This window comes from Pseudophryne corroboree, chromosome 10, assembly GCF_028390025.1.
Source record: "Pseudophryne corroboree isolate aPseCor3 chromosome 10, aPseCor3.hap2, whole genome shotgun sequence".
In the NCBI taxonomy this organism is placed as follows: domain Eukaryota; kingdom Metazoa; phylum Chordata; class Amphibia; order Anura; family Myobatrachidae; genus Pseudophryne; species Pseudophryne corroboree.
The window spans coordinates 203115577-203137622 of record NC_086453.1 but is presented as its reverse complement, the minus strand read 5'-3'; the positions used below and the strand labels follow the sequence as shown (position 1 = coordinate 203137622).

The 22046-nt window shown below is 48.2% G+C and overlaps 1 protein-coding gene across 1 annotated transcript in view; it reads left to right on the top strand.

Annotated features, from left to right (window-relative positions):
* The window catches only part of SCNN1D (sodium channel epithelial 1 subunit delta), a 103556-nt gene that overhangs the window by 75242 nt on the left and 6268 nt on the right, over positions 1-22046 (top strand). Inside the window, exons 7-10 of the mRNA XM_063943038.1 lie at positions 4426-4543; positions 11134-11212; positions 14570-14627; positions 20060-20084. Coding sequence (XP_063799108.1) covers positions 4426-4543; positions 11134-11212; positions 14570-14627; positions 20060-20084 — 280 coding nt within the window. The remainder of the gene's footprint in view (positions 1-4425; positions 4544-11133; positions 11213-14569; positions 14628-20059; positions 20085-22046) is intronic.

Sequence of the window (22046 nt, the reverse complement as noted above, 5' to 3'; positions counted from 1 at the left end):
TCCGAGAAATAGAATTATCGGTAAGTAAATTCTTATTTTTAAAATGTGTGTGTCCTTATTGGTGTTGTTATTTGATGGCGCCATTCTTCAATTAACAGCCATGCGTTGAAGCAGCCAAGTTTCAACGCATGGACGCTGGTAGATCACCGGTAAGTAAGTGAACAAAAAGTAGATCCCAGGTCCAAAAAGTCTGGCCACCCCTGTCCTACATGGTATCCGGACTCCAGGTCGACAACAAAAAGGTCGACACACCTTAGGTCGATGCCAATTGGTCGACACACCTTAGGTCGACATGGACAAAAGGTCGACAGGAACAAGGTCGACATGGAAAAATGTCGACATGAGTTTTTCACAATTTTTTTCTATTTTGGAACCTTTTCATACTTAACGATCCACGTGGACTACGATTGGAACGGTAATCTGTTCCAAGCGAAGCGGAACTGAGCGAAGGCACCATGCCCGAAGCATGGCGAGCGAAGCGAGCCATGCGAGGGGACGCAGTGCACTAATTGGGGTTCCCGGTCACTCTACGAATAAAACGACACCAAAAAAACATAAAAAACTCATGTCGACCTTTTTCCGTGTTGACCTTGTTCCTGTCGACCTTTTGTCCATGTCGACCTTTTGTCCATGTCGCCCTAAGGTGTGTCGACCAATTGGTGTCGACCTAAGGTGTGTCGACCTTTTTGGTGTCGACCTGGAGTCCCAGACCCGTCCTACATGATAATAGTAATGGAGAGATCTCACTTACATACATTTGCAAACATATGGTAAGTCAGGATGTAGTCACAATGCCAGTGTTCACAAACCCGGTGGTCAGGATACTGGCAACGGAATCCTGACACCTGTCAGAATGCCAATGCTAGCATCCCGACCGCTGGGATCCTGAACGTAAGTATGCCAAGGAGGGTTAGGCTCCGGGAAGAGGGTTAGGGTTAGGCTGCGGGGGGAGGGTTAGGTTTAGGTGGTCGGGAGAGAGGGTTAGGTTTAGGCTGCAGGGAGGGATAGTTAGAGTTGGGCTGCGATAGGGGAGGGTTAGGGTTAGGCTGCAGGAAGGGAGGGTTAGGATTAGGGGAAGGGTTAGGATTAGGGTTCCTTTAGTATGGAGCACCTGTCGGGATTGAGAACAGTCTAGATGTCAGGGTCAGTATTTAGACCACCACCATCTTAACTGCCGGTCTCCTGAACCCAGCCCGGTAAGCCACCAGCCACCTCAATGTGTCTCTGCTCTGGTGGTCCTACACTACATGATAATAGCACCTACTTTGGGTCATACATTTAAGTATTTCTATATTAAGAGTCAACTCACCCAGAGGCACCCCAGGTACATCCAGTATGGCACTACAAAGATCAGCATATGCTCCAACTACTGATCCCATACATACCTCTCAGAACACTGATACACAGAACAGTAGTTGATAGTAGTTGCTCAAATCAATGTATTGGTCCATCACAGGTGCATGCAAGGGACGGGTTAATCTACACTAGTAAAAACAAACAAATCCCCTCCCCGCTCACTATAATCAGGGGATTAGTACGAAATACCACTGGACGGGATCCCGGCGGTCGGAATACAGACACCGGAATCCCGACTGGCACAAACCCGACAGGGGGGCGAGCGCAACGCAGCCCCTTGCGGGCTCGCTGCGCTCGCCACACTGCGGGCACGGTGCCTTGCTATGCTCGGTAAACTAATTTATTCTCCCTCTATGGGTGTCGTGGACACCCACAGAGGATGAATATGTCGGGATTGTGCCGGTCGGGATTCCGGTGTCTGTATTCCGACCGCCGGGATCTTGACCGCATCCCATAAATAGGGTTGCCACCTCATCCCTTTAATTCCGGACACATATTAATTACACAGGTTCTGAGGCTGATTAAAACCAGGTGAAATGGAGTCTTCAAGTCAGCCAGCCACAGAACCTGTGTAATTAATATGTGTCCAGAATTAAAGAGATGAGGTGGCAACCTTAACTATAATGGACTAGCAAAAGAGACATAGGGCCTAATAGGCCCTACACACTGGGCGATATCACTCAAAGATATGAACGATCTCGTTCATTAATAAACGAGTTACCGTTCATATCTTTGAGTGTGGAGGCACCAGCGATGAACGATGCACGGCCCCGCACTCATTCATCGCTGGTGCCCCGTCAGCTGTGCATGCAGGCCAATATGGACGATCTCGTCCATATTTTCCTGCACTTCTATGGAGCCGTGTGACGGGGGAGTGAAGTAACTTCACTCCCCCCCCCCCCCCCGTCACTGCCCCCAAGCCGCTGGGTCGTCCCTCTGCGCCGTATCCGCCGTCGGGCAGCTCGGCTGCGGATCTTTAAATGTGTAGGGCCCTTAATTCAGATCTGATCACAGCTGCTAATAGACAAAACCATGTGCACTGCAGGTGGGGCAGATATAACATGTGCAGAGAGAGTTAGAATTGGGTGGGGTGTTGCAGTGTAAAAATAAAGCAGCCAGTATTTACCCTGCAGAGAAACAATATAACCCACCCACATCTAACTCTCTCTGCACATGTTACATCTGGCCCCCCTGCAGTGCACATGGTTTTGCCCATTAGCTAACAAATTTGCTGCTGCAATCAGATCTGAATTACCCCCATAAATAATACGTTATAATAGTAATGCAGAGAGATGCATGCACTGCAAACATAAAAGTGCAAGTAGAGCTCATTTATTACTGCATAACTGTTTCAGAACAGATAGCCAAGAGTAAGAGGGAAGGACTAGGAAGATCAAAGTGAAGTACTGTAAGGGGACTTCTAATTTATTAAAGAGAAATATGTGAACATGTAGCAATGGTTTCTTTGAATAGATGATATAATCAATGTATAGCTAGACAAAAGAATGAAGGACTGTATGTGTGTGTATATATATATATATATATATATATAAACAAACATATATATATAGCAGAAAGACGGGTGAATTACTTCTTCATCGTCCTGATGAAGAAGTAATACACTTCGAAACGTTGCTATACCCTGCTTGTTGCTTGTCATCATTTCTGAGTGCCGCCCGTCTTTCTGCTATATTGGACCTTACAGCTATTGAGGTACCTAGGAGGGCACCAGGCAAGTAATCACTGTGAGTGAGGAGTGCTGCCACAATCATGAGATTATATATATATATATATATATATATATATATATACATATACATATACATACATGTAGACTGCCTCTCTTGGTACAGGATTATAATAGCCAGGGTGCCAGAGTAGGATTTGCAGAAGAAAATGGGGTCCCTTGATGGGGGCTGCAAGCTTAACTGTATTGATCAATATATGAATTAAACCCCATTATTTATTATGGTGAGTGCAGAGACTCTGTGATTTTTATTTTAACAATGTGATCACATATCATATTGCACTCAAACCTAGGACTGATGAGTGCAGTGGACTAATGAGATATATATATATATATATATATATATATATATATATACAGTATGTACGTACGTACGTACGTACTTACGTACGTGTGTATTCTGAAAGTGGCCAGACCTACCCACATACAGGGCAGTAACTAGGTGTGTGCCAGTGGTGCCTTGCGCACAGCGCAACTGCACTGTGGGTGCACCATCTGACAGCACCACCCACATGACCGCTGCCCGCTCTCTCTCACTGCCTCCCGCCGCCCGCCTCCCTTTGCTGCAGCACTGCCCTACATGCAGGGACATGTATGCACCCCATTCACATGAATGAGAGCCTCTCTTTATGCTGCCGAGGCTAGGCGCCGGATCGCTTAGCCGCACCAAGAGTGCCCACCTGTGATGTAGCCATGCTAGATGAGCGTAACTATATCTGTACTAAGCAGTGAAAAGAGTGAAGAAGTGAGCCAGTGGAGAAGTTGCCCATGGCCAGTGGCGTCGCAAGGGGGGTGCAGCCCGCTCCCGGGTGTCACCCGCCGAGGGGTGACACCAAAATGCTGACTCCTGCACAGTGACAGGAGCCGAGTGCTGCACTGTTATATTATGTGCAGCACTCGGCTCCTGTCACTGTGTAGGAGACAGCACTGCAGGGACAGCACCCCTGGGAGTCAGCCCTCACCTCCCCCACCACTCAGTGACAAAAAAACAGGTGTCGGGACGTGACGCCCAGCCCCTTCCCACAAAGCCCAGCCCCCTTTTCATGCCTTCAATGGGCTAAAAACGGGTGCTGCCCGCGAAGCCCCGCCCCTATTTAAGTCCTGCCCATTCCCTCAAAGCCCCGCCCCTTTCTCGTGCTGCCGCACTGGGTGTTACAGAGGTGAGTGACGCCTCTGCCCATGGCAACCATTTAAAGATGAATTTATCCTTTAATACTACAATGCAAATGCACAATTTTTCCACTACAGGTTTTAGGTAACAAGTCTGAAAAGTGAACAGTTTAATAAATTCTTTGTATGTATTGCTTTCATCTTGTTTTTAGGCTTGTCTACAGTCCTGTTTTCAATACAAAATGATAGAACAATGTGGTTGTGGCTATTACTTCTATCCCTTGCTTCCCGGAATGGAGTATTGTGACTATAATAAGCACCCTGGATGGGGTAAGGAAAAGTAGAAATTTGCAGGAGACACTGAAATACAAATTGTTGACATTGGTACTACAGTAGTACCCTTTTGCTGGCAGTGCGATCAACCACTCAACTACTCAATTTTTGTGGGGTTCAGTGAGAAGTGCAAAATAGTATAATGGCCTTACCAGGCCCTGCAGAAACCTTACAGCTCCGCAGCAGCAAACTATACAATGCTCTAGTGATGAACAAAATTGTGCAAACTATTTGTTCAAATGAAGTTTGGTAATGGAATTGGTAATTCTGCAGAGGTGACGAGTTCAGGAAACACAGTCCATCAGTTTGATTATGATGAGTGTACAGTTCCATAAATAAATAATATGGTCAACATTCTGCCTCCCCCCTGTCCAAAAAAGAGACCTCATTAACCAGACCAACAGACAGCCGAGTTTCCACTACAAGAGGAGACCACCGGGGCAGGGAACACAAAAGCTACAAGCCAATGCAGAAAAGTGCTGAGACTCTTCTGACCCTTTGAGAACTGGGTAATAAAGAAGCTTTAGACCAGTGGAGTGCCAACTGTGCCTGTCCAGTGGTTACAGTATAAAGGAAATGGATCGCTGATAACTGAATTTGTGGATGACTCATGCCGGCGCAGCCTGGCTGTGACAGCAGGAGACCCACCACCATTTTTTATTTCGGAGTGGCTACATGTGATGACACGCCCCCCACTCATGCTGCCACGCCCCCATTTACCTTGCACTGCCCCCACAACGAACCGCCATCTGCCCCCATGCCCGCTCCTCGGCCCCTGCCTGTCAATCAGCATGCACAGTGGGGGCCATCGGAAAAGTTGCAGTTGGATCGCGATTTGCGATCCAACTTGAATTAAGCCCTTAGTACATCTGGCTCAAAGAATACTGTTTAATTGTTATGACCACAAACAAATGTTTCAGGGGATGTTTTGTGCAAATCTAATTGTATGAACTATAATAATTTTGTGAATTTTACCATAAAAACAAAAAAGTCCTTGAATGATGAATGTTATTTGGCCAAAATGTTCAAACCTATCCAATTGTCAATTATTTGGTCAATCTGTTTAAATCGTCTTCCCTACTTGAAGTTTGCACATTCCACATAAGTCATAGTTCCATTTCTTTGGTTCTTACGATCTTACTTAAATCTTTTTCTCTGACGTCCTAGTGGATGCTGGGACTCCGTCAGGACCATGGGGAATAGCGGCTCCGCAGGAGACAGGGCACAAAATTTAAAAGTTTGACCACTAGGTGGTGTGTACTGGCTCCTCCCCCTATGACCCTCCTCCAAGCCCCAGTTAGGTTTTTGTGCCCGTCCGAGCAGGGTGCAATCTAGGTGGCTCTCCTAAAGAGCTGCTTAGAAAAAGTTTGTTAGGTTTTTTATTTTCAGTGAGTCCTGCTGGCAACAGGCTCACTGCAACGAGGGACTTAGGGGAGAAGAAGTGAACTCACCTGCGTGCAGGATGGATTTGCTTCTTAGGCTACTGGACACTAGCTCCAGAGGGACGATCACAGGTACAGCCTGGATGGGTCACCGGAGCCGCGCCGCCGACCCCCTTGCAGATGCCGAATAGAGAAGAGGTCCAGAAACCGGCGGCAGAAGACGTCTCAGTCTTCATGAGGTAGCGCACAGCACTGCAGCTGTGCGCCATTGCTCTCCGCACACTTCACACCAACGGTCACTGAGGGTGCAGGGCGCTGGGGGGGGCGCCCTGGGCAGCAATGTAATATACCTATTCTGGCTAAAATATATCACATATAGCCCCTGGGGCTATATGGATGTATTTAACCCCTGCCAGGTTCCAAAAAAAACGGGAGAAGAAGCCGGCCGAAAAGGGGGCGGGGCCTATTTTCCTCAGCACACAGCGCCATTTTCCTGCCCAGCTCCGCTGCGAGGAAGGCTCCCAGGACTCTCACCTGCACTGCACTACAGAAACAGGGTAAAAACAGAGAGGGGGGGCACTTATTGGCGATATTTATAATATTTGAGCTGCTATAAAGGGAACACACTTATTAAGGTTGTCCCTATATATATATTTATAGCGCTTGGGTGTGTGCTGGCAAACTCTCCCTCTGTCTCCCCAAAGGGCTAGTGGGGTCCTGTCTTCTATCAGAGCATTCCCTGTGTGTCTGCTGTGTGTCGGTACGTGTGTGTCGACATGTATGAGGACGATGTTGGCGTGGAGGCGGAGCAATTGCCTGTAATGGTGATGTCACCCCCTAGGGAGTCGACACCAGAATGGATGGCTTTGTTTATGAAATTACGGGATAGTGTCAGCACGCTACAAAAGTCGGTTGACGACATGAGACAGCCGGCAAACCAGTTAGTACCTGTCCAGGCGTCTCAGACACCGTCAGGGGCTGTAAAACGCCCTTTACCTCAGTCGGTCGACACAGACCCAGACACTGACACTGAATCCAGTGTCGACGGTGAAGAAACAAACGTATTTTCCAGTAGGGCCACACGTTATATGATCACGGCAATGAAGGAGGCTTTGCATATCTCTGATACTGCAAGTACCACAAAAAGGGGTATTATGTGGGGTGTGAAAAAACTACCGATAGTTTTTCCTGAATCAGAGGAACTGAATGAAGTGTGTGATGAAGCGTGGGTTACCCCAGATAGAAAACTGCTAATTTCAAAGAAGTTATTGGCATTATACCCTTTCCCGCCAGAGGTTAGGGCGCGCTGGGAAACACCTCCTAGGGTGGATACGGCGCTCACACGCTTATCAAAGCAAGTGGCGTTACCGTCTCCTGATACGGCCGCCCTCAAGGATCCAGCTGATAGGAGGCTGGAGAATACATTAAAAAGTATATACACACATACGGGTGTTATACTGAGACCAGCAATCGCCTCAGCCTGGATGTGCAGTGCTGGCGTGGCTTGGTCGGAGTCACTGTCTGAAAATATTGATACCCTGGATAGGGACAGTATTTTACTGACTATAGAGCAGTTAAAGGATGCATTTCTTTATATGCGAGATGCACAGAGAGATATTTGCACTCTGGCATCAAGAGTAAGTGCGATGTCCATATCTGCCAGAAGAAGTTTATGGACGCGCCAGTGGTCAGGTGATGCGGATTCCAAACGACATATGGAAGTATTGCCGTATAAGGGGGAGGAATTATTTGGGGTCGGTCTATCGGATCTGGTGGCCACGGCAACGGCCGGAAAATCCACCTTTTTACCCCAGGTCACCTCCCAGCAGAAAAAGCCGCAGGCTTTTCAGCCGCAGTCCTTTCGTTCCTATAAGAACAAACGAGCAAAAGGACATTCCTATTTGCCCCGAGGCAAAGGAAAGGGTAAGAGACTGCAACAAGCAGCTCCTTCCCAGGAGCAGAAGCCCTCCCCGGCTTCTACAAAGGCGTCAGCATGACGCTGGGACCTTACAAGCAGACTCAGGGGCGGTGGGGGGTCGCCTCAAACATTTCAGCGCACAGTGGGCTCACTCGCAGGTGGACCCCTGGATCCTGCAGGTAGTATCTCAGGGTTACAGGTTGGAATTCAAGAAGTCCCCTCCTCGCCGTTTCCTAAAGTCTGCTTTGCCAACGTCTCCCTCCGACAGGGCGACGGTATTGGAGGCCATTCACAAGCTGTATTCTCAGCAGGTGATAGTCAAGGTACCCCTCCTACAACAGGGACAGGGGTATTACTCCACGCTATTTGTGGTACCGAAGCCGGACGGCTCGGTAAGACCGATTCTAAATCTAAAATCTCTGAACCTGTACATACAAAAATTCAAGTTCAAGATGGAGTCACTCAGAGCAGTGATAGCGAATCTGGAAGAAGGGGATTTTATGGTGTCCTTGGACATCAAGGATGCTTACCTTCATGTTCCAATTTGTCCTTCACACCAAGGGTACCTCAGGTTCGTGGTCCAAAACTGTCATTATCAGTTTCAGACGCTGCCGTTTGGATTGTCCACGGCACCCCGGGTCTTTACCAAGGTAATGGCCGAAATGATGATCCTTCTTCGAAGAGAAGGCGTCTTAATTATCCCTTACTTGGACGATCTCCTGATAAGGGCAAGATCCAGAGAACAGCTGGAGGTCGGAGTAGCACTAACCCAAGTAGTGCTCCAACAACACGGGTGGATTCTGATTTTCAGTGGGATCTGCTGGACAAATGGTCCGGATCGCATCTGCAGATGCATCAGCGGATAAAATTGTCCACAAGGACAAGAGTGTCTCTGCTATGGTGGTTGCAGAGTGCTCATCTGTTAGAGGGCCGCAGATTCGGCATACAGAACTGGGTCCTAGTGACTACGGATGCCAGCCTGAGAGGCTGGGGAGCGGTCACACAGGGAAGAAACTTCCAGGGCGTGTGGTCAAGCCTGGAGACGTCTCTTCACATAAATATACTGGAGCTAAGAGCAATCTACAATGCTCTAAGCCTGGCAAAACCTCTGCTTCAGGGTCAGCCGGTGTTGATTCAGTCGGACAACATCACGGCAGTCGCCCACGTAAACAGACAGGGCGGCACAAGAAGCAGGAGGGCAATGGCAGAAGCTGCAAGGATTCTCCGCTGGGCAGAAAATCATGTGTTAGCACTGTCAGCTGTGTTCATCCCGGGAGTGGACAACTGGTAAGCAGACTTCCTCAGCAGACACGATCTGCACCCGGGAGAGTGGGGACTTCATCCAGAAGTCTTCCACATGATTGTGGTCCATTGGGAAAGACCAATGGTGGACATTATGGCGTCCCGCCTCAACAAAAAACTGGACAGGTATTGCGCCAGGTCAAGAGACCCTCAGGCAATAGCTGTAGACGCTCTGGTAACACCATGGGTGTACCAGTCAGTGTATGTGTTTCCTCCTCTGCCTCTCATACCAAAAGTACTGAGAATTATACGGCAAAGGGGAGTAAGAACGATACTCGTGGCTCCGGATTGGCCAAGAAGAACTTGGTACCCGGAACTTCAGGAGATGCTCACGGAAGATCCGTGGCCTCTACCTCTAAGACGGGACCTGCTTCAGCAGGGACCGTGTCTATTCCAAGACTTACCGCGGCTGCGTTTGATGGCATGGCGGTTGAACGCCGAATCCTAAGGGAAAAAGGCATTCCGGAAGAGGTCATCCCTACCCTGGTAAAAGCCAGGAAGGAGGTGACTGCACAACATTATCACCGCATTTGGAGAAAATATGTTGCGTGGTGTGAGGCCAGGAAGGCCCCGACGGAGGAATTTCAACTGGGTCGATTCCTACATTTCCTGCAAACAGGATTGTCTATGGGCCTCAAATTAGGGTCCATTAAGGTTCAAATTTCGGCCCTGTCGATTTTCTTCCAGAAAGAATTGGCTTCAGTTCCTGAAGTCCAGACTTTTGTAAAAGGAGTACTACATATACAGCCCCCGGTAGTGCCCCCAGTGGCACCGTGGGATCTTAATGTAGTTTTGGATTTTCTCAAATCCCATTGGTTTGAGCCACTCAAATCGGTGGATTTGAAATATCTTACATGGAAAGTAACCATGCTACTGGCCCTGGCTTCAGCCAGGAGAGTGTCAGAATTGGCGGCTTTATCGTATAAAAGCCCATATCTGATTTTCCATTCGGACAGGGCAGAACTGCGGACGCGTCCTCACTTTCTGCCTAAGGTGGTTTCAGCGTTTCACCTGAACCAGCCTATTGTGGTGCCTGCGGCTACTAGCGATTTGGAGGATTCCAAGTTGCTGGACGTTGTCAGAGCATTGAAAATATATATTTCAAGGACGGCTGGAGTCAGAAAATCTGACTCGCTGTTTATACTGTATGCACCCAACAAGCTGGGTGCTCCTGCTTCTAAGCAGACGATTGCTCGTTGGATTTGTAGCACAATTCAACTTGCACATTCTGTGGCAGGCCTGCCACAGCCTAAATCTGTCAAGGCCCATTCCACAAGGAAGGTGGGCTCATCTTGGGCGGCTGCCCGAGGGGTCTCGGCATTACAACTCTGCCGAGCAGCTACGTGGTCAGGGGAGAACACGTTTGTAAAATTCTACAAATTTGATACCCTGGCTAAGGAGGACCTGGAGTTCTCTCATTCGGTGCTGCAGAGTCATCCGCACTCTCCCGCCCGTTTGGGAGCTTTGGTATAATCCCCATGGTCCTGACGGAGTCCCAGCATCCACTAGGACGTCAGAGAAAATAAGATTTTACTTACCGATAAATCTATTTCTCGTAGTCCGTAGTGGATGCTGGGCGCCCATCCCAAGTGCGGATTGTCTGCAATACTTGTACATAGTTATTGTTACAAAAAAATCGGGTTGTTATTGTTGTGAGCCGTCTGTTCAGAGGCTCCTACGTTTGTCATACTGTTAACTGGGTTCAGTTGTACGGTGTGATTGGTGTGGCTGGTATGAGTCTTACCCGGGATTCAAAATCCTTCCTTATTGTGTACGCTCGTCCGGGCACAGTATCCTAACTGAGGCTTGGAGGAGGGTCATAGGGGGAGGAGCCAGTACACACCACCTAGTGGTCAAACTTTTAAATTTTGTGCCCTGTCTCCTGCGGAGCCGCTATTCCCCATGGTCCTGACGGAGTCCCAGCATCCACTACGGACTACGAGAAATAGATTTATCGGTAAGTAAAATCTTATTTTTTATTTCAGGGCACTGCTTCTATAGGCTGTATGATAAACTGTTAGATCACAGGCTCATCTGTTTTACCAAGTGTCCAAAGCAATGCAGGTTAGTAAAAGTCACTTTGGGGATGTATGTGTTAGACCAGAGCCGGCCCTAACCAATTTGATGCCCTAGGCAAGATTTTGGCTGGTGCCCCCTACCACCATTTGCTAATTCCGCCTCTGACCCAACCCCCTTCTCCCAGCACAGCACCCAGCAGCACAGCTCAAAGCAGCAGCCAGCAACACCCATCACCCCTCACCCATAGCAATCCTCATTTTGGTGTCCTGTGCCAGCAAAAGTATTGGCACTCCCATGTCCCCATATTTCAAATAGGGAATATTGGGCGCCAAAAGGGCACATTCTTGCTGGGAAGGGGTGTGCCCATACTTTAGACCACCAATTAAATTTATGCCACACAGTAATGTAACCTTGTTCACATTATATGACACCGTATTACTCCTTATACACATTAAACCGCACCATATCGCTCCTTTCTCCCATTACACTGCTACATATTACTCCTTTTTCACATGACACATATAGCTCCTTTCTCACATTACATAGAGAGAGAGAGAGACATGGAGTGAGACATGGAGAGCGAGAAAGACATGGAGAGAGAGAGGACAGAGAGATAGAGGGGGTGTATCATCAGCAGAATGAGGTGCCCAGGAGAGCAGTTATCTGGAGGTCTCCGGAAGGAGGCTGCATTGTCTCTCTGGCCAGGCAGTGGCTCTGCAGGAGCTCTGGTCAGCTCTCGGGCCATCACCCATATCTAAGCAGTGGTCCGGCAAGAATTAGGCATCCGTGGGGGTGGGTTGGGGGGTTGTCAGAAGGAGGGGAGGATAGGAAGTGGCAAGGCAGCTGATGCAGGATGGTGTGAGGCAGGGGCGTAACTAGAACTTTGTGGGCCCCATAGAAAAATATTGAAACCCCCCCCCCCCTCCGCAGTTGCAGCAGGAGAGAGTGAGCAAGACACAAAGAGGGTGTCAGGGGAAGAGAGAAAGAGAGAGAGGAGCAAGGGAGAGAAAGTGGGAGTGAGGGAGTGTGGGGGTTTCATGGAAAAGAGGGAATGAGAGAAAGAGAGAGAGGGTGTCAGGTAAAAATGGATGAGAAAGGAGAGAGGGTGTTACAGAGAGTGGGGGAGGAGCAAGAGAGAGGGAGGGGAGCGAGTGGGTGTGAGAGTGTGTCAGAGGGAGAGATAAAGAGAAGGGAGTAAGAAAGAGAGAGTGTCAGGGAGAGAGAGAGAGAAGGAGAGAGACAGTGTTAGGGAGAGGGACAAAAAAACATTGTCAGGGAGATAGAGACACAGTGTCGGGGAGAGAAAGGGGGAGAGGCACATTTAAGAGAGTGTCAGGGAGAGAGGGAGAGGTGCATGAGAAAGTGTCAGGGTGAGAGAGGAGCAAGACAGAGAGTGTCAGGGAGAGAGAGTGAGAGGTGCATGAGAGAGAGAGAGAGAGAAAGGAGCAAGACAGAGAGTGTCAGATAGAGAGTTAGATATAGAGGAACAAGATAGAAAGTGTCAGAGAGAGAGAGAAAGTAACAAGACAGAGAGCCTCGGAGATTGAGAGAGAGGAACAAGGCAGAGAGTGTGTGTGAGAGAGGGGGAGCTAGCATGAGATACACTACCAACTACAGCAGCTCAGACACAGGCCTCTAATGAGGGTGGGCTCTTTATGGCATTTAGCTCCACCCCCTAAATACCCACGAATCGCTGTATGCACTGCCCTGCTACCGGCTAGGGCAGACAGGGTACGAGGGGCAGAGCAGGCAGGGTCAGGCTTGGTGCCCCCCCTCGCTACATCCTCTGTGACTGCCTGAGCTGCTGCGATACACAGGCTGCAGCCACCGCGGGGGTTTCCAGCCAGGATAGTACTCAGATCCTCCTCCTTTCTCTCCCTTCCTCCTCGGCCAGATGTGAACTGCACTGTATACAGTACTTGATAGGGTGGCTGGTCCCAGGGGTGGATCCAGCCATCCAGGAGACAAGAAACGTCCAATCATGCTGGGCGATGGAGAAGGGGAAAGGTACACTCCTCCTGCCGGACAGCCTCCTCTTCTCCCTCAGCAATGGTCTGCGGCGGTGCGGCCGCCTGCCAGAGCACTATAATGAGTCAGGCTGACTCATTGTAGTACCTGGCTGTCTTGCATAATGCCCGATGCCCGCGGGCACTTCATTGCGGCTAGTACTGCCCCTGCCCCCACTGTCTCTGCTGCTGCGGGATCGGAGCTGAGCTGAGACTTCTGATCACAGCAGACAGCCAGAGAGCCACAAACCGCTGTTGTCAGCTGAGCCGGCTCTAGGCTTGCAAGGCATGCCCCTGGACTTGTCAAATTCCCTAGGCAATTGCCTAGTTTGCCTATGCCTAGGGCTAGCTCTGCGTTAGCTGTAATGAGTAAATATATCAACATTTCACACACACCATTTATTATTATTTATTATCAGTTATTTATATAGCACACACATATTTTGTAGTGCTTTACAGAGAATATTTGGCCATTCACATCAGTAACTGCCCCAGTGGAGTATACAATCTATATTCCCTACCACATGCACACACATACATACTAATGTTAATTAGCCTACCAGCATATTTTTGGAGTGTGTGAAGAAACCGGAGTACCCGGAGGAAAGCCATGCATGTACAGGGAAAATATACAAACTCCACACAGTTAGTGTTGTGGTTAGAATCAAACCCACAATCTCAGTGCTGTGAGGCAGTAATGCTAACCATTACACCATCCGTGTTGCCCTAAAGTTGCTGACTTTGTTTAACTGCCCTCTAAGAGATCCTAGAGAGGGAAGGTCCCAGGGTCAACTGTGGTGATCATGTTGCCATGATTGCATCACCTCGGCCCTACCCCCGCTGCAAGCTGCCTCCATTTGATCTGGGAGAATTTGTCTACTTTAATCAGATCCTGGGACAGTTCCCCAAAATTCAAAAGTCTACCAGACATTCCGGGAGAGTAGGCATTTGTGTCATACATAAGACATTCTATTTATAGAGGACACTGGTGTCGATAATATAATACACTATAAGTGCATACCTTCCAACTTTTACTGGTTGCAAACTGGGACCTTTACACGCTGTAGGTGCATCCAGCACTCCCGAGTAGCTGGGCAGCTCCCACCTACCTCCCTGCATATGGCGTCTATTCAGAGATCACTATTTGCTTTGCAGAGCAGAGCAGCAGTGATCAAGGGCTCCCCCAACCTTCCCCTCCACCCACGGGACACTGCGTCCAGCTGGAATCCAGACAGTTGAGAGGTACGTATGTAGGTGTATTTCCAGCTTGGACATTATTGAACAAAGTACATGAATATTTCCAACAATCAATTACTGTATAAAGAAACTTAAGCAAGTATAATTAGATGTGTAAGTGCACTGTAAACAGATGTTTGCTATTCCTTTATTTTAACAGTGAGACAATGTATTACCTGTCTGCAGGGTCTGCAAGATGGCCATCGACTATGTCCAAGGTAAGTATCATTTACTGACATGGTCTATGTCCATGCTCTGTGTGGGTCACTGTATTAGTCCTAAACCATCTCAGGAGGCATTAATGAAACTCCAATCAACAAGCACCACAAACTGGGCATGTTTTAATGGTTTCCTTAGTTATGACCTGATTAAGTCAGTGATTATTCCACCTACTCCACAATGGTAACACATAAAACATTAGCACTCAATAGGCCATAATAAGAGGTATGGACGACCTGTGCTGCCACACAGGGCTCTGTTGGTAGCAACGTTGATGCCCCACGACCTTTGCGTCTGGCTAGCAGGGAACCTGGAATGGCCTGCAGCCAGGATGTCTGCTGCAGCACCGCCAGAGCATCCTGTAGCTGATCGGAACGTCCTCAGCAGAGGTGTCACTCACTTGGACTCCAAGTGACTCTTCAGGATGTTCCGTTCAGCTCCGCACTTGCTAGTGCTATTGACGCGACCACCTCTGCACTGTTTCAGTGAGGAATACTGTTTTGAAGGGTTTAAGAAGAAGGATGAGGATGAATCATTTTCTTCTTTGATCATCCAGTTTGCCTCTTTCCAATAAAAGTAAGAATGAGAGCACGAATGATGGGAGACGGGCACTAAAATTCCATAATCTTGGCCCAGACCCCCACTGTATGATGCCATGATTCATGATTGTGGGGTAGGAATGGGTTGGGGCTGTGAGACGGGCAGTGGGGATCCCGGAGGTCAGCATACCATCCCCAGGATCCCGACCGCAGAATGGTGGGGCGGGTGGGGAGCACAACAGAGCCCCTTGCGGGCTCAGTGACTCGCCACAGGTTCTATTCCCACTCTATGGGTGTTGTGAACACATGCCTACTGTCGGGCATTTGATAGCTCGGGACCCGGTATTGGCATGGTAACTGCAGGGTTCCTGAATGGCGGTCACATGACCACATCCCGCAGAAACACAATGATGCAATACGTGACTCCCATGGATGTAGTTGGGATCCCGACAAACAGGATGCTGATGGTCAGAATGCCAATGCCGGAATCCCAACAGCTGGAATCCCAAACATAAGTACTGTATGTCGGGGAGGGATAGGGTGGAGGGTGGGAGGAATTGTTGGCTAGGGACCTAGGGTTAGACTGTAGGAAGGAAAGGTTAGGGTGAGGCTGCGGGAAGGGATGGTTAGGGTTAGGCTGTCTGAAGGGGTGGTTAGGGTTAGGCTGCGGTAAGGGAAGGTTAGGGTTAGGCTGCAGGAAGTGAGGGTTATGGGGAGGGTTAGGGTTAGTTTAGTTACATGCCCCTGTCGGATTATGGCAGTCGTGATGCCGGGGGGGGTTTCTGACTGCCGGCATCCTAACTGCAGGCATCCGTACCCAAGCCGAATCCTACCCACTTCACTTGAGATATGAGCAGCATGCAAGAGTCTGGCCTACTCTGTTGGGAGCCTGTGAATACCACCCTAAATTTGTGAGTCTCCTGAACTTTCCAAGAGAGAAAATAAAAAAGCTTCATATTTGAATAAATAGGTAAAAGAGACATAAAGATTGTGATACAAATATCATTCATCCCACAGCTCCTGAGATAGTGTCTAGGAGACACAGAAACAAAAGTTTATGTTTAGCCCAAAGTACTACCTAATGCTGCAGGTTTATATTGTAAAAATCTGTAGCTTATATACAATTTTGTATTACATTAGAGTGAAGTACATATTAAGCATCTTTTTCTTCCTTTCTGTTGCAGCAATGGGTCGTCTCAACGTTATTCAATCACACTGGGTTCAACAGCAGTAGCCACAGGTAAGACGTACTGTAATGCAGAGCTGTATCTAGAAATGTTAGCACCTGGGGCAAGATGAGAAACTGATGTTCCCCAGCTGTCAACTGTACCCAAAGTAAGGTAAAATGTTCACTTCTTGGCAACTCCCTCACCCCACCCCAAATGCCAATTCACCTCCCTCCCTACCCCGGCCCCTTCCGTCATTGCTCCCAGGGTTGGTTCCCCTCTTATACAACCCTAGGTACAGTGTATATATATATATATATATATATATATATATATATATATTAGTGATGAGCGGGTTCGGATCCTCGGGATCCGAACCCGCCCGAACTTCACCTTTTTTTTCACGGGTCCGAGCGACTCGGATCCTCCCGCCTTGCTCGGTTAACCCGAGTGCGCCCGAACGTCATCATCCCGCTGTCGGATTCTCGCGAGATTCGGATTCTATATAAGGAGCTGCGCGTCGCCGCCATTTTCACACGTGCATTGAGATTGATAGGGAGAGGACGTGGCTGGCGTCCTCTCCGTTATAGTAGAAAAGACTGAGTGACTTAGTTATAATTGTGGGGAGGATTGGGGACGGGGAGCAGCTGTTAGGGAGTACAGTGCAGGGTTTTGATTATAATACCACCAGTGAGTTTAATCCGTTGTTTCTCTGCCTGAAAAAAACGCTCCACCATATCTGTGCTCACTCAGTGTGCTGCACTGCTGCATATATCTGTGCTGAGTGCACTGCTCACACTGCCTAATTGTGGGGACTGGGGAGCAGTTATAGCAGGAGTACAGTGCACAGTTTTGCTGACAGTGACCACCAGTCCAGTATACGTTTGTCTGCCTGAAAAACACTCCTGTGGTGGCTTTTTTTTTTTTTCATACTAGTTTAGCAGTCTGCTGACAGTGTCCACCAGGTCCGTTATTATTATACAGTATATTATATATATATATATATATATATAGCAGTACGGTAGGCAACGGCTGTACCTACCTCTGTGTCGTCAGTGCACTTGTCGTCCATAAGTAATATAATACACACAGAGAAAAAACCACAGCACTCACCACACCAGAAGCGGGGCACAGCCATGTACTTACCACTCACAGGGCGGGGTGCATGTAGCCCATGACCACATCGCTCTAATAAATACAAACAAAGAACCCAGCACTCGCCAAAGTAAACTCACTTATCCTCAACAATTCAATAAATAAATGATGGGGGTTTAGTTGGTGGATTGGCCAATGCACGGAAGCCTGCATACCGATTTTCAAGGTACCCCACCTTCATGCAGGTCCTACACTATCACAGAGTCTTAAAACCTGACTACTTCACTGCTGTTACACAACTCATCTGCCTGCTAGATTTAATGTGTACCTGCCACAGACTTTATGGCTTTTAAAGGCACACTAGTCACCTATTGCACTGGCTCAAAGATGATTGCTAAGAAACAGCTGAGACAGGTTCAGGATAATAAAGTCCACACAGGGGTGCATGAGAAAGCTAGTGGCCACGGTTAATAAGAGCTAACCATAGATTAACCCCATCATATACACACAGAAAAAACCACAGCACTCACCACACCAGAAGCGGGGCACAGCCATGCACTTACCACTCACAGGGTGGGCTGCATGTAACACAGCACTCTCCACCACATAAGCGGGGTACACAGCTGTACTTACCACTCACAGGGCGGGGTGCATGTAGCCCATGACCACATCGCTCTAATAAATACAAACAAAGAACCCAGCACTCACCAAAGTAAACTCACTTATCCTCAACAATTCAATAAATAAATGATGGGGGTTTAGTTGGTGGATTGGCCAATGCACGGAAGCCTGCATACCGATTTTCAAGGTACCCCACCTTCATGCAGGTCCTACACTATCACAGAGTCTTAAAACCTGACTACTTCACTGCTGTTACACAACTCATCTGCCTGCTAATAATATAATACTATACTATCCATCCATCTACATTGTATACCTGTGGTGGGTTTTTTTTCTTCATACTAGTTTAGCAGTCTGCTGACAGTGTCCACCAGGTCCGTTACTATTATACAGTATATTATATATATATATATAGCAGTACGGTAGGCCACGGCTGTACCTACCTCTGTGTCGTCAGTGCACTCGTCGTCCATAAGTAATATAATACTATACTATAGTATCCATCCATCTACATTGTATACCTGTGGTGGCTTTTTTTTTCTTCATACTAGTTTAGCAGTCTGCTGACAGTGTCCACCAGGTCCGTTATTATTATTATTATACAGTATATTTTATATATATATATATATATATATATATATATAAGTACGGTAGGCCACGGCTGTATCTACCTTTGTGTCGTCAGTGCACTCGTCGTCCATAAGTAATATAATACTATACTATCCATCCATCTACATTGTATGCCTGTGGTGGTTTTTTTTTTCTTCATACTAGTTTAGCAGTCTGCTGACAGTGTCCACCAGGTCCGTTATTATTATTATACAGTATATTATATATATAGCAGTACGGTAGGCCACGGCTGTACCTACCTCTGTGTCGTCAGTGCACTCGTCGTCCATAAGTAATATAATACTATACTATCCATCCATCTACATTGTATACCTGTGGTGGCTTTTAGTTGTGCGCATTAAAATATGGAGAACAAAAATGTGGAGGTTAAAAAAATAGGGAAAGATCAAGATCCACTTCCACCTCGTGCTGAAGCTGCTGCCACTAGTCATGGCCGAGACGATGAAATGCCATCAACGTCGTCTGCCAAGGCCGATGCCCAATGTCATAGTACAGAGCATGTAAAATCCAAAACACAAAAGATCAGTAAAATGACCCAAAAATTAATAGCGTCTGAGGAGAAGCGTAAACTTGCCAATATGCCATTTACGACACGGAGTGGCAAGGAACGGCTGAGGCCCTGGCCTATGTTCATGGCTAGTGGTTCAGCTTCACATGAGGATGGAAGCACTCATCCTCTCGCTAGAAAAAAGAAAAGACTTAAGCTGGCAAAAGCACAGCAAAGAACTGTGCGTTTTTCGAAATCACAAATCCCCAAGCAGAGTCCAATTGTGTCGGTTGCGATGCCTGACCTTCCCAACACTGGACGGGAAGAGCTTGCGCCTTCCACCATTTGCACGCCCCCTGCAAGTGCTGGAAGGAGCACCCGCAGTCCAGTTCCTGATAGTCAAATTGAAGATGTCAGTGTTGAAGTACACCAGGATGAGGATATGGGTGTTGCTGGCGTTGGGGAGGAAATTGACAAGGAGGATTCTGATGGTGATGTGGTTTGTTTAAGTCAGGCACCCGGGGAGACACCTGTTGTCCGTGGGAGGAATATGGCCATTGACATGCCTGGTCAAAATACAAAAAAAATCAGCTCTTCAGTGTGGAATTATTTCAACAGAAATGCGGACAACTGGTGTCAAGCCGTGTGTTGCCTTTGTCAAGCTGTAATAATTAGGGGTAAGGACGTTAACCACCTCGGAACATCCTCCCTTATACGTCACCTGCAGCGCATTCATAATAAGTCAGTGACAAGTTCAAAAACTTTGGGCGACAGCGGAAGCAGTCCACTGACCAGTAAATCCCTTCCTCTTGTAACCAAGCTCCCGCAAACCACACCACCAACTCCCTCAGTGTCAATTTCCTCCTTACCCAGGAAAGCCAATAGTCCTGCAGGCCATGTCACTGGCAAGTCTGACGAGTCCTCTCCTGCCTGGGATTCCTCCGATGCATCCTTGAGTGTAACGCCTACTGCTGCTGGCGCTGCTGTTGTTGCTGCTGGGAGTCGATCGTCATCCCAGAGGGGAAGTCGGAAGACCACTTGTACTACTTCCAGTAAGCAATTGACTGTCCAACAGTCCTTTGCGAGGAAGATGAAATATCACAGCAGTCATCCTGTTGCAAAGCGGATAACTCAGGCCTTGACAACTATGTTGGTGTTAGACGTGCGTCCAGTATCTGCCATTAGTTCACGGGGAAGTAGAGAATTGCTTGAGGTAGTGTGCCCCCGTTACCAAATACCATCTAGGTTCCACTTCTCTAGGCAGGCGATACCGAGAATGTACACGGACGTCAGAAAAAGACTCACCAGTGTCCTAAAAAATGCAGTTGTACCCAATGTCCACTTAACCACGGACATGTGGACAAGTGGAGCAGGGCAGACTCAGGACTATATGACTGTGACAGCCCACTGGGTAGATGTATTGCCTCCCGCTGCAAGAACAGCAGCGGCGGCACCAGTAGCAGCATCTCGCAAACGCCAACTCGTTCCTAGGCAGGCTACGCTTTGTATCACCGCTTTCCAGAATACGCACACAGCTGAAAACCTCTTACGGCAACTGAGGAAGATCATCGCAGAATGGCTTACCCCAATTGGACTCTCCTGGGGATTTGTGGCATCGGACAACGCCAGCAATATTGTGCGTGCATTACATCTGGGCAAATTCCAGCACGTCCCATGTTTTGCACATACCTTGAATTTGGTGGTGCAGAATTATTTAAAAAACGACAGGGGCGTGCAAGAGATGCTGTCGGTGGCCAGAAGAATTGCGGGCCACTTTCGGCGTACAGGTACCGCGTACAGAAGACTGGAGCACCACCAAAAACACCTGAACCTGCCCTGCCATCATCTGAAGCAAGAGGTGGTAACGAGGTAGAATTCAACCCTCTATATGCTTCAGAGGATGGAGGAGCAGCAAAAGGCCATTCAAGCCTATACATCTGCCCACGATATAGGCAAAGGAGGTGGAATGCACCTGTCTCAAGCGCAGTGGAGAATGATTTCAACGTTGTGCAAGGTTCTGCAACCTTTTGAACTTGCCACACGTGAAGTCAGTTCAGACACTGCCAGCCTGAGTCAGGTCATTCCCCTCATCAGGCTTTTGTAGAAGAAGCTGGAGGCATTGAAGGAGGAGCTAAAACAGAGCGATTCCGCTAGGCATGTGGGACTTGTGGATGGAGCCCTTCATTCGCTTAACCAGGATTCACGGGTGGTCAATCTGTTGAAATCAGAGCACTACATTTTGGCCACCGTGCTCGATCCTAGATTTAAAACCTACGTTGGATCTCTCTTTCCGGCAGACACAAGTCTGCAGAGGTTCAAAGACCTGCTGGTGAGAAAATTGTCAAGTCAAGCGGAACGCGACCCGTCAACATCTCCTCCTTCACATTCTCTCGCAACTGGGGGTGCGAGGAAAAGGCTACGAATTCCGAGCCCACCCGCTGGCGGTGATGCAGGGCAGTCTGGAGCGACTGCTGATGCTGACATCTGGTCCGGACTGAAGGACCTGCCAATGATTACTGACATGTCGTCTACTGTCACTGCATATGATTCTCTCACCATTGAAAGAATGGTGGAGGATTATATGAGTGACCGCATCCAAGTAGGCACGTCAGACAGTCCGTACGTATACTGGCAGGAAAAAGAGGCATTTTGGAGGCCCTTGCAGAAACTGGCTTTATTCTACCTAAGTTGCCCTCCCTCCAGTGTGTACTCCAAAAGAGTGTTTAGTGCCGCCGCTCACCTTGTCAGCAATCGGCGTACGAGGTTACTTCCAGAAAATGTGGAGAAGATGATGTTCATTAAAATGAATTATAATCAATTCCTCCGTGGAGACATTCACCAGCAGCAATTGCCTCCAGAAAGTACACGGGGACCTGAGAT